The sequence below is a fragment of the Octopus bimaculoides genome, chromosome 2 (assembly GCF_046866305.1).
Source record: "Octopus bimaculoides isolate indiv1 chromosome 2, ASM4686630v1, whole genome shotgun sequence".
NCBI lineage: Eukaryota > Metazoa > Mollusca > Cephalopoda > Octopoda > Octopodidae > Octopus > Octopus bimaculoides.
The window spans coordinates 139209082-139222408 of record NC_142929.1 but is presented as its reverse complement, the minus strand read 5'-3'; the positions used below and the strand labels follow the sequence as shown (position 1 = coordinate 139222408).

General features: G+C 41.5%; 2 protein-coding genes across 5 annotated transcripts in view; both read right to left on the bottom strand.

Annotated features, from left to right (window-relative positions):
• LOC106882527 (uncharacterized) overlaps positions 1 to 1538 on the bottom strand; it is a 103264-nt gene extending 101726 nt beyond the window's left edge. Inside the window, exon 1 of the mRNA XM_089347808.1 lies at positions 1387 to 1538. The gene's annotated coding sequence lies outside the window, so the exon portion shown is untranslated. The remainder of the gene's footprint in view (positions 1 to 1386) is intronic.
• Positions 1539 to 6097: 4559 nt separating this feature from the next.
• Positions 6098 to 13327, bottom strand: part of LOC106869389 (NEDD8 ultimate buster 1) — a 39703-nt gene continuing 32473 nt past the window's right edge. For all 4 annotated transcript variants that reach the window (XM_089347779.1, XM_089347778.1, XM_089347777.1 and 1 more), the window contains exons 14-17: positions 12724 to 12829; positions 10809 to 10880; positions 8116 to 8260; positions 6098 to 6503 (exon numbers count right to left, since the gene is read on the bottom strand). In XM_089347779.1, the coding sequence (XP_089203905.1) occupies positions 6352 to 6503; positions 8116 to 8260; positions 10809 to 10880; positions 12724 to 12829 (475 nt within the window). In that variant the 3' untranslated portion in view covers positions 6098 to 6351. The remainder of the gene's footprint in view (positions 6504 to 8115; positions 8261 to 10808; positions 10881 to 12723; positions 12830 to 13327) is intronic.

The following is a 13327-nucleotide window of genomic DNA, read 5'->3' as shown; positions in this document are numbered from 1 at the left end:
CTGGGATTAGTTCATCATTATTCAGTCATTTGTTTGTATTTATAAATTGTCACTTCAAACCAGAGAATAAAATGTTATTATACAGATATATATATATGGTTCCGGGTCCATTCCCACTGTGTGGCATCTTTTCTACTATAACCTCGGGCCAACCAATGCCTTGTGAGTGGATTTGGTAGACGGAAACCGAAGGAAGTCCGTTGTATATATGTATTTATATATATGTGTGTGTATATGTTTGTATGTCTGTGTTTGTCCCCCCACCATCGCTTAACAACCAATGATTGTGTGTTTACGTCCCCGTAACATAGCGGTTTGGCGAGAGACCGATAGAATAAGTACTAGGCTTACAAAGAATAAGTCTTGGGGTCGATTTGCTCGACTAAAGGCGGTGCTCCAGCATGGCCACAGTCAAATGACTGAAACAAGTAAAAGAGTAAAAGGAGAGTAAAAGAGTATATATATATTTGCATATATACATATATATATGTACATACCTACATATATATATATATATACATGCATATATGGGTACAGGACGTCAAAAAAACCTGAACAAAATGAAAAACGAGAACATAAAGAAACAAAAACATGGAAAATGAACTTTTTTCGAACACCGAAAGAAACAAATAGAGAAACGAGACAGGCAACATAAAGAACAATCCCTTCATCAGTTGCCCCCTGTTTTATCTACTCCGCGTTTCGAACGTTGGGACAAGAAGCGACTTCGTTAAAACAGTCGTTTCTGGGGTATAATTTTAAACTACATCAAGTAGCTTGGTTTGGGAATTTTAGGTTTTCGAAGAGCATGAAAAGTATCTTTGTGTCCCTATTGTACCAAACCAATAGAAGTTTGATGGACGAGAGAATGGGAGTGGCTCTGCATAAACCATGCCTGCTGACTTGTGCAGTAACCTTTTGAGTAATTTATCGAGTGTAAACCCCTATAAATAATCTTGTGGGAGGATCGTTAAGGTAGATATGTACGGTTATATTTAACTAATAGTTTCCTGTGCGGTTCCTTAAGTTCTGAGAGAGTAATGATTTGTTTTCCATACGTGGTGTATTGATGAGCTGAGAGGTGAAGGTAAGTGTAGTTAGAGCTAGCATTCCTTGGTACTTGCGTCTAGAAACAGTCAAAGTACATCAGAGGTGTTTGGGTTTCTCTCGCAGCAAAACCACCGATCAAGGACCAAAGGACAACCAAACCACGTATGTATGTGCGTGTGTGAATGTGTATGTGTATGTATGTATGTATGACCGCATGCATGTATGCATATATGTACGCATGTATGCATCTATAACATTAAAAGCAGCAATATTTCCAATGTTAATCTGAAATCACAGCATAAAACAAGAATCAAGGTAAGAAAATTATAATGTTACCTTACAGAAGTCAATTTTCATCTGACAATGTTGTATACCAAGCAAATATTTTGATGATTCATTCAACTGTTAAAAATAAAACTTGTACTGATATGCTTCGCCAGCTATCTTAAACAAGACGTACGAACAATTAAAATATGCAAGAAATGTATGGATTTTTAGTTCAAATTACCATAAACAAGACGGGAAAGGATAAGCTGTTTGTGCGTGCAAAATAGGTGAAGGAGTGGCTGTGGTCAAATGACTGAAACAAATAAAAGAATATACCCACACGCAAATGTGTGTATATATTTAGTGTCACTGTTGCACCACTATGAAGCACTGGATTTGGGTTTCGTCCACACATGTCCAGCCAAACTACAAAGGCGCCAGACTATTGATCCTATCGAATGACAGTCTCACTGAGCGTGTAGTCTATTTCCTAGAGGCTAACAGCCAGCTAAAACTGAAGGAACAATCATGGCACGTCCGCTTAGCCAGCCGGGTCACTTCATTTGAAAGCTATAACAATGCGAGGAAATGTGAATTAGTCAATCCGACCGCTCCACGATGGGATAGTGGAATCCGAGCGACCAAATGCTGCTAAGAATCTCAAGTGGCCATAAGCTAGCAATGAATCGGATAATAAACTTTGTCATACATACCTACAAATGCAGGTCTTTGGCAAAGAGAACCGGAATGTTTCATCTAATAGAAGAGAATAGGGAGGTAAACTTCAATGTGTAGGGTTCTGCAAAAAATGTCATAGGAAACAAATAAATGCGAGATGGAAGTGTCCTAAGACCTGGGAAAACAGACGGTACGAGAGCAACAGGCAGAACAAGGACATCGAAAATTGTCGATTGTCGTCATACATCAGAGAGCATTTAAATCCAGTGATCATACGACTGCACCTGAAATACGATGGGGATAAAACCACCAAATATATCGTGGCCTCATTTTTTCTAAACCGATCAGGGCTTCGAATGCTATGTGTCGCTGCAATTAGATAGATAGATATGTTTCTTTATTGGCCACACAGGACTGAAGACAGAAGGGACAAAATACAAAGTAGAGCTTTTCTTTATGGGAAGAGAAGAAAAAAAAGTGGAGGTAGAATTTCGTTCAAAAGGGATCGTGGAAAGAAGTGGAAAAAAGGGTAGGGGAAAATTTCGATCAAAAGCGATCGTGGGAAAAAAAAGAAGCCGATCAAAAGGGATCGTGTATCATAGAAATGTCATAATGTAAAAGGGAAAACAGATTAGGTTTATCTGTGGAAAGAAAAGCCTACGGAAAAGACCACGGTAACCTCGGGCAATAATGTCATGCAAAAAACACATTACAGCAAGTGACTCTCTTTTTTTCTTTTCTTTTTCTGGTTCATAGGATTATGCTCAATGTGGCTCCGTCATTCACACGTGCCATTCTTGCTACATTCACCCATCTTTTTTTGAAACATTCACTAGACAAAACTTCCCTCTGTACTCTCACCTTCGTCTTTAAGTGATACTTGAAGAAATTGATGAGAGATTCACCTGAGAGGAAAGTGTTTGTCTCTAGACTTTTCAGGCGCGTCCACCATACACATTCTTTCGCCATAGTCACAAGTACGATGACAATGGCTCTTCCTTCCTGTTTCAAGGAAGGAGATGCGACAATATTCACGATAGACTCAGTTGATAAACTGACCCGTTCCACACGCGATAGCAGTCGTTCGTCATAGGCTCACAGGTCGGAAATGGTTGGACACTGTACGAGTGCGTGCAGAACAGTTTCGTCGCTCTGACCGCATCTCGGACAGGTTGGCCCCGTGTTTCTCGAGCCGTGCCTGTAGAGCTCATCCCGAACGGGTAGGGCTTCTCGATAGCACTGCCAGGCCAGGGATCTCTAGAAGTTGTCCATAGGTCCCGGCTCGAAAGTCGTCTTGAACAGGCGAGTCAGGTATTCCTCGTCGACGCCCAGGTTCGCCCGAGATCGTCGTCGTACCTCCCCTCCACTAATCCCTTATAGAATGCTTTGGTTGTGTTGCAGTCGCTCAAGGTCAATCCGGGACGGCATAGTTGCTCGAAAACAACGCTATACTCGCGGTGCCATTCACCCTTCTGCGGCCTCTTTTTGATCCACGACTGCAGTTCGGTCATGGAGACAAGATGTGGGAAAGCGCACCTCACAAACTGCGACCACACCAGTTCACCGTCGTCTACGTAGAGCCAGAGATGTCGCAGTCTCAGCGCGTGTCTGCACATCATCAACTACGATATGCCAGCCCTCCTTTCAACGAGTGTTGGCAGCAAATGGATCGCCTGACCATCGGAACGCTTCCTTTCCACGAGAAGCGGAAGAGGATGCGTTCCAGTTTGGTGATGGTAGGGTCGGGACAAGGCACGCCGGTCAGGCGGTAGTAGATGACGGACGCGATGTACGTGTACGCTACATCCACCTGACCTTTTAGGGACAGCTTCCTCTTGGCCCATTGCCGGGCCAGAGTGACCACCTTACTCGTTATCTCGTTCCAGTTCTTCTCCGTTTGAAGGTCCGGACCAAACCTGACCCCGAGCAACTCGACCGGACCATCGGTCCAGCGTACACCACAGAGGCGCTGCTGGACGGCACGGGCTTGCTTCTCCAGGTGCCGAGCCGCAAGCCCACTGACTTTTCCCAGATGATTTTCGCTCCTGTTACCGCTTCGTAGTCTTTCAGTGAATCGCCAACCAGCTCGATGTGCTCCTGGCTAGACACTATGACGCTGACGTCATCCGCATATGCGGACACGCTCGTCCCGCATCCCAATTCTCGCGGGATGCCTCTCAGCGTCGCCAGCTTCCGCAGTAGAGGCTCCAGAGTCAATACGTATAGAAGCGACGAGAGGAGGTATCCCTGCCGGATCGAACGTGCTGTGTCGAAAGGTCTCAATAGATGTCCATTCACGCGAATTACCGAATGGATGCCTCTGTACAAAGCAGCTATCCAGCCGCGGAAGACGGGAACGAAACCAACCGCTATGAGGACAGCCTCCAAGTATCGATGGTCTACCCTATCGAAAGCTTTGAATTGATCCAAATTGATCAAGGCCCCACTCATGCCAGGTTCTTTAACTACCCTGTCTATGATGTAGCGCATCAGGTGGAGGTTCTCATGGATGCTCCGGCCCGACACGGCGCACGTTTGCGCCTTGTCGACCAGTTTTTCGATGACAAGCGTCAATCTCTTGGCTAACACCTTGGTCAAAATTTTCAAGTCTGCATTGAGTGTAGTGATGGGCCGAAAATTATCTATTACGTTCCCCTTGTTTGGATCTTTCTTCAGCAGTATTACGGCTCCTTGGCTCACAAAACCAGGGATGCTCCTGTTTTGCTGTACACTGCTGCTAAGACGCCTCCAAACAAGTCTGGCATACAACTGTTAAGCTCATAAGGTAGACCATCCAAACCTGGCGATTTGTCCCTCGAGCATTCTGCCATCACGTCCCGCACTTCGGCCGACGTGATGGCACTTTTGCAGCACTCTGCCTCTCTTGTCGAGAGTCGTGGAAGGCTGTGGAGGTAGGCAATGAAGTCCACCCTGCGTTTTTTTTCCAACCGCATCGGGATAAATGGATTTTAGTGTGTGGTGCAAGGTTAGTGTGATATGCAATATTTTAATGTGTTCTGGTGGTGTTGTGTATAGGTGGTTGCTTGATTTTATGTCTCTGTGTGTCAGGTTTATTTTTTCAATAAATTCATCAGAAAGATATATACATGTGTATATGAATTTTCCAATATTGATTTCCTGATATTAATAATAATATATTATAAAATATACATACAATCGCTCGTGTTAAATACATAAATACTTTAATAGTATTAATACTTTGATACAATAGAGCACTCAATATAAATTCAGTATATAATATTCTCATTGAATATATTTAACTAACGATTTATACATACATATATATTAATAATAATAAAAGAGTTACAACACAAAAACGTATATATTAAATGAACATATTTATCACAATTGTGAAATTTTCGCCATGAACGGATTGCATTTTTAAACCGAGTGTGGTTTTCTGGTGTTATATTTATTTTTTCCTGAAGATGTGTAAAGGAATTTTGATTTCTTAAGTCGCTTAATGAATTCTTTATACTGAAATATATATTGAAGATAAATATGTTCATTTAATATATACGTTTTTGCATCGTAACTCCTTTATTATTATTAATATAACCAAAAGGATCACAGTCGTTTTTTCTGCTATTTTGGTGATGATTTTTTGAGTTAGCTTACCAATTATTTTTGTTGGTAGTTAATTTATAATATATTGATATCGTTGTCGTCGTCGTTTAACGTCCGCTTTCCATGCTAGCATGGGTTGGACGATTTGACTGAGGACTGGTGAAACCAGATGGCTACACCAGGCTCCAATCTGATTTGGCAGAGTTTCTACAGCTGGATGCCCTTCCTAACGCCAACCACTCAGAGAGTGTAGTGGGTGATATATACATATATATATATATATATATATATATATAATACACACATGATATGCATATATGACTGTAAAAACCATAAACCATTTATTAAGAAAATTATTTATCAATATTTTCACTAACATATTTCCTATAGAATCATGAAACTAATTCCTTCCTAGTGTTTTCCTCAGGAGAATACTCTTCTATCATAATATTTCTGTTGGAATATTGAAACCTTTTACACCTCACCTGTTCATTAAATCACAACAAATTATAAATTTAATTTTTAGAAAAATTCAATTTTAATTTTAGAAAAAATTCAATTTTAATTATAGAAAATCTAACACAAGTATAATCAGTCCATGCCATGACAGCCGGCTTAATTTTCAAGATGAAATATTAAAAGATCATTCAACAACTTGTAAGATTGCAGCAATACACATGACCAAATAATTAAGTTTCCTGTTGTGTCTTTCCTGTGCATCAAATAAGTCTTATCTCCATACAAACAAGTTTTCCATCTGATGTTCTGCTAGACGTGTTCCAGTAAACTCAGATAGTCTGAAAGGATCTGTGATTCTTCTATAAGTAAGGAATCAAGGTAGTCTTCGGAATCTCTGGGTAGAATTTTCCTGAAATTATCCAACACCTCCTTCTCTTTCATGTCTTGTTCTTGAGTATTTTCTGTCAAAATAGAAATGATTATAAACGTACAATGCCAGTTATCATTTTATCTTTTACTTGTTTCAGTCATTGGATTGCAGCCATGCTAGTGCACTACCTTGAAGGATTTAATCAAATAAGTTAACCCCAGGACATATTTTCTTTTTAATCTGATGCATATTCTATCAGTCTCTTTTGGTGAACCATTAAGTTAAGAGGATGTAAATAAAACTGGGACGGACCCAAAGGGGGACATGAAGGACATGTGCCCACCTCAAGAAAAGAAGTGCGCCCTTCTAAATAATGTTATTACGCCCTTTGCTCCTGGAATTGTATTCCCTTCTGACCTTATGCCCTCCCTTTAAAAAATTCCTGGGACCGTGCCTGTAAACCAACACTTGTTGTCAAGCAGCAGTGAGGACAAACACAAAGACACACAGACTAGCATAGCGATCAGGGAAGTGTGGCCGGGGGGGGGGGGGACTCACCCTGGGCAGCACTTTTGAAGGGGCCCCACTTTTGGGTATGCTGTAGGCAATATGGTTTTTTTGTGGGGTCCAGGGGTGGCAAACGGAAGGGCTGCCCCGGGTGACACACACTCTAGCTACACTAGTGGACACACATACACACATACATATATGATGCGCTTCCACAGAGTTTCTATCTGCTAGATTCAGTTACAAGGCATTGGTTGGCCCAAGGTTATAGCAGCAGACACTTGTGCAAGGTGCTACACAGTGGGGTTGAAACAAAAACCATACAGTTGGGGAACCAACCTCTTAATCACTCAACCACACCCACATCCATAAAACTCAATTAACTTTCTGATGCCAGGAATCAAACCCAGGCCAACCAGGTCAAAACCAATAATCCCAACCATTACATACATGGGAAGTTGAATATGGAAAAAAAAAAAAAAATTTTCTTAACAAAAAAAAACAAAAAAAACAAGGCATTTTGAGCAGACGGTGTTCATTGGATAACCCCAGGATACCTGGTGATGGAGTGATTAAGAAAAAACTGGGTCAGGTGGGGAAATGAACAAAACATAACAACCAGTTATTCTGTATGTTGTATAAGTCCCAGGTTAACTTTGATCAAAGGTATGCCAGTTATGGCCACTCCATCTATTTTTCAACATTGTATCAAAGACTGTTGTTATTGTTGTTTGTCCCTTCTCGAGCTATGCCTGGCTCATAAGGACCAATTTCCTCAGTTTCATTGGCGTATAGGTTCCCTACCTGGACAGGTGAGCTGCTAGATGCTGGAGGAAAGAGTAGGAGAAAGTTGTGGTGAAATAGTCAGCAGAAGTTCGCCATTACCTTCTGCTAAAGCCACGTGGAGCTTAGGTGTATCCGTCATAAACCCACACATCGCCTGGGTCTGAGATTCGAACCTGCGATCCCTCAACTGCAAGCCCGCTAGTCTAACCACTAGGCCAAGTGCCACCACATATCAAGGACTACATTATCTAATATATTCCTTTGTTTTTTGTTTTTTTTTCATTTTTAGATGGTAGACAGTGATTTAAGGAAGCTTTGACTACTACTGTTGGCAGATCAAGCAACTCATGCTACATTGAGGTGGTTTGACAGCTAGCGTTGGGAGTTGGGTGGAAATATCAAACAATTACCTTGGGGTGACTGAAGGGGTAAAGCTGGATTAGGGGGCAAAATTCCATCATATTTATTGAGAAGATTCAAGGCTTTCTCTAAATCGTTTTTGGATGACTTTAATGCTTCTTTAGAGAATTCTGTTATGTATCCAAGATCAACAATCTACAAGAAATGGAAAGAAATTATTATATTTTTAGACATTTATTATTATCATCATTATTATTGAGTGAGAGAGCAGTGCATTCCATCAGTGACAAAGGGGTAAAATATATGAAGCCCATTATACCCATCATGACTACCCATCTGATAAGGGTACACCAGGCACATGCATCACAATCATATGTGTGCGACATGGTGATCTCATATCAAGATAAACAGCGCATGACCTCGCAGTTGGGGCCCAGTTAGAATTTTCATCAGGTTGAGTAGCCCATCCCGCTCAAAAGGTTCCTGAATAAGGTTTGTTTAAGGATGTTGAGCAAAACAGCCATGTTTCCAAAAGTGAATTATTCAAACTACAAAGAATTCCTCTCAACACATGGCCATGATGCTCCCTCACTACTTCTGCTCATGATCAGAGATGCACATATTGTCCGCCACCAAGGGATATGCTCAACTGGCTAAGGTCAAACAACTGACAAGCAAATCTGTGGTATTGAGCAGAATATTTTTTGTAGCCCATCTTTTATACCAAGACAAAACAATGTACATGATAACACTTCCAATCAGTTAAGATCAACAGCCATGAGAGCCACTGCCAGGTACTACACAAGGGCATTTATTATTATTATTATTATTATTATTACTATTATTGGCAAGATCATTAGCACACTGAGCAAATCTGCAGAGTTTCTACAGCTGGATGCCCTTCCTAACGCCAACCACTTCGAGAGTGTAGTGGGTGCTTTTACGTGCCACTGGCATGAGGGCCAGTCCGGTGGTATTGGCAACGGCCATGCTCAAAATGGTGTATTTTACGTGCCACCAGCACAGGAGCCAGTCCAGTGGCACTGGCAACGATCTCGCTTGAATGTTTTTACACGTGCCAGTAAGGCAATGCTGGTAACGATCACGCTCAAATGGTGCTATTTACGTGCTACCGGCACGGAAGCCAGACAGCTGCTCTGGCAATGATTACGCTTGGACGGTGCTCTTAGCGCTCCACTGGTACAGGTGCCATCACGATTTCGATTTCACTTGCCCCAACAGGTCTTTGCAAGCCGAGTGTAGTGTCAAATGAAGGAGAGGTTGGCATGGGTGCCAGTTGTAAAATTTGGTTAGTAGAAAGGATTATTATTATTATTATTATTATTATTATTATTATTCTTTGAACCCAAATCTCTCTAGGAAAAGAAACAGATTTTTGAACTCCAGTTAAACCCCAAATCCTTCTGTCTCATACTTTGCTTGAAAGTCATGAAATTTTGAAACCAGTTAAGTAAATGATTCCTGATAAAAAATAGATTTTCCTATATGTTTATAGATGTGTGTGTGGCCATGCTGAAGCACCGCCTTTAGTCAAACAAATCGACCCCAGGACTTATTCTTTCTAAGCCTAGCACTTATTCTTTGGCCTCTTTTTGCTGAACTGCTAAGTTATGGGGACATAAACACACCAACATTGGTTGCCAAGCGATGGTGGGGGGACAAACATAGACACACAAACATATATATATACATATATACGACGGGCTTCTTTCAGTTTCCGTCTACCAAATCCACTCACAAGGCTTTGGTCGGCCCAAGGCTATAGTAGAAGACACTTGCCCAAGGTGCCACGCAGTGGGACTGAACCTGGAACCATGTGGTTGGTAAGCAAGTTACTTACCACGCAGCCATGCATCATCATCAATATAGTTTTAACTTCTATATTTCCAAAGAAGACGGCAAATGAGCAATGCTGCTTGTTGATGGTGACACAGGTTTACAGCTATCATGTGATGTCAAGACAACGGCACACACACACACACACACACACACACACATACATACACACATGATAAGCTTCTTTCAGTTTCTGACTATCAAATCCACTCACAAAGCTTTGGTTGGTCCAAGATTATAGTAGAAAAAACTAATCCAACGTGCCATGCAGTGGAACTGAACCTGAGACCACAAGAGTGGGAGGCTATCTTCTCAACCAAACAGCCACACATCATCATTTAACATCTGCTTTCCATGTTGCCATGGGTTGAATGGATTGACATGCAAGCTGGTCGGTTGGGAGCTGTCCAGACTCTAATTGTCTGTTGTAGCATGGTTTCTACGCTTAGATGTCCTTGTTAATGCCAACCAGTGTGCTGGGTGCTTTTTACATATGTAATAATGAAAATAAACACAGTTAGGCTTGATATAAATATATTTATATGGAGCACAATTAAATGCCAATCTTCTCTTAATGAGGGGAGCCAAACTTATTGTAATATCTTCATTTGATTGGATATTTCATCTGCAATTTATGATTATCATGATTATTACATAACTCTGGGCTTCCTGAAACAGCTGTCGAGTTATGAAATTACATATTTTATTATCTTATTTTGTACTTTTATTTTCTATTTTTTGTACTCCATGTAAATATATTTATATATATGCATGCTCACAAACACACAGATACAGAGATATACATGAACACAATGTGTGTATGTCATAAAAGTGTTGAACAAAAGAGTCAGACGAAATTGTTCAGATTAATTGAGAAACAACAAACTTGTGCCAGAAGGTCTGGATCCACATCTGTATCATCTGCTGGCTGGAATGTTTCTACATTCCCTTGTAGCATCTGGAAATTACAAAAGAAAGAAAGAACCAAGATAAGCAAAAGAACATTGTGTATTAAACTAGAAAATGGCAGAAGGACAGAAATAACCAGGGAGATGGTAGGTAGTAGAAATGGACTATGGGAGGGCAATAGGTGGTAGAGAGGATAGACGGGTGGTAGAGGTGACATAGGGCTGGTAGAGAAGATGGTGGGGGTAGAAATGGAGTAGAGACAAAGGAAGGTGGTAGAAATAAGCTAAAGAGAGGGGAGTGGAAATAGAAATGTACTGGGGGAAGATGCCAGGACATAGAAATTGTATGAGAATAGACTGAAGTCATTTTTACAGAATTTAGTTTCAACATTCAACATTCTGAGCTCAAATCTTTCCTAGATCAATTTTACATTAAATCCCACCTTCCTGGAATTATTGAAAGCAATACTCTTGGCCCACTCAACTGACCACAATCTTCTACTGAACATATGTGAGTGACCCTGTGTCCACACACGACAATTTTATATCAGTGGTCCATGCACTATACAGGTATGGTTGCAGGCATGGCTGTGTGGTTAACAAGGTTTGCTTCACAACCACAAGGTTCTGAGTTCAATACCACTGTAGCCTTTGCTTTTGACCAAAAGTCTTGTGAATGTAATTTCATAAACTGAAACTATGTGGAAGCCCATCATATATCCACTTGTTTCTTTTTCCATGTTTGCATGGGTTAGATGAAGATATATCGAGCATGGTACGGGGGCTCCGAAAAGGGTCTCAGGGAGTAGTGTTCCTGCCTTCCTGAGCTAGTTTTCCATCACATTTCTTAAAAATTGTGGTAGAGGCCTTGGTCTTGGGACCACTCATGTCCAGAAACTGAAGTTGGGGGTAAGCAAGGGTATGCTCCCTGTAGAAAATCCAGCTCCAAAAAAGCCTCATGATAGCAAGGGAGAATGGGCACCTGTGGGTGCACCTGCCTTCCTTGGTTGCTATGGCATTGAGGTAGATCCAACCACCCCCATTAACGGGGACAAAACCCAGATTTGCGGGTGGCACATAAAATACACCATTTTGAGCGTGGCCGTTGCCAGTACCGCCTGACTGGCCTTCGTAGGATTTTCGAGCGAGATCATTGCCAGTGCCCCTGGACTGGCTCTTGTGCAGGTGGCACATAAAATACACCATTTTGAGCGTGACTGTTGCCAGTACCGCCTGACTGGCCTTCGTAGGATTTTCGAGCAAGATCGTTGCCAGTGCCCCTGGACTGGCTCTTGTGTGGGTGGCATGTAAAAAACACCATTTTAAGCGTGGCCGTTGCCAGTACCACCTGACTGGCTTTCGTGTGGGTGACACGTAAAAGCACCCACTACACTCTCTGAGTGGTTGGTGTTAGGAAGGGCATCCAGCTGTAGAAACTCTGCCAAATTAGATTGGAGCCTGGTGTTGCTATCCGGTTTCACCAGTCCTCAGTCAAATCGTCCAACCCATGCTAGCATGGAAAGCAGATGTTAAACAATGATGATGATGATGATGATAATGATGATGAGCATGAATAAATGAATATACCCACCCCCAGCACCCCACTCAAAGCACTATCATTCTGAGACCAAATACTACTACCTATACCACGACCATACGTGCAACTATGACAACTACAGTCAACTACACCAACACAAAACTGTGAAAACAACTAATTTGACCACTATTACTATCACTGCCACAACTCACATCACAGCCAGAATGACCACTACAACCACCACAATGCACAACCACTCTCTTTACCAATACCTTGACCACAACCAGAACTACAACCACTTCAACCACCACCACCACCATCACACCACTACTGCTATCAGCACCAGCACCACTTACCTCCAAAGTTGCATTCAAGTCATTATTTGCCAGTCTGAGGGTGTTGAGGGCAACAGTGGTAGGATAACCCATCTCAACCAGCAGGGAGTAGTTTTCAATTGAGATTCTGAAAACAGAGAAAATCTATATTAATAAAAGTGAAATTCTGTCTGTCTGTCTGGGATCTCTGTATTTCAGTCTGCATTTGCTCTACATAGACATATTATCCGTTTTTGGAATCAGGATGATCTCAGGGTTGAAAATCAGCTCTTCATTTGGTTCTTGAATACCTAGTATTAACATCTGATTTAAAGGTATTTGGGTTGCTATTTCTAGCAAGTAAAGTGACCATGAGAGGTTTAAATGCCATAGTATTACTGAGATAGGTGAACAAGAGTTACCTCCCTTAGCTTAAAGTTTTACTAAAGAATTTAATGGTTCTTTTATCTTTTTCAGTGATCAGATTGTGGCCATGCTGGGGCACCACCTTGAATTTTAATCCAACAAATGGATTTAGTTTTGGGCCACAGGTCTAATTAGCCCTCCACAACAGCCAGCTTAAAAGTTCGCACAGAGTGTGGCTTTTAAGCTGATATAGAATGAATGTAAAAATTTGATTTCGATA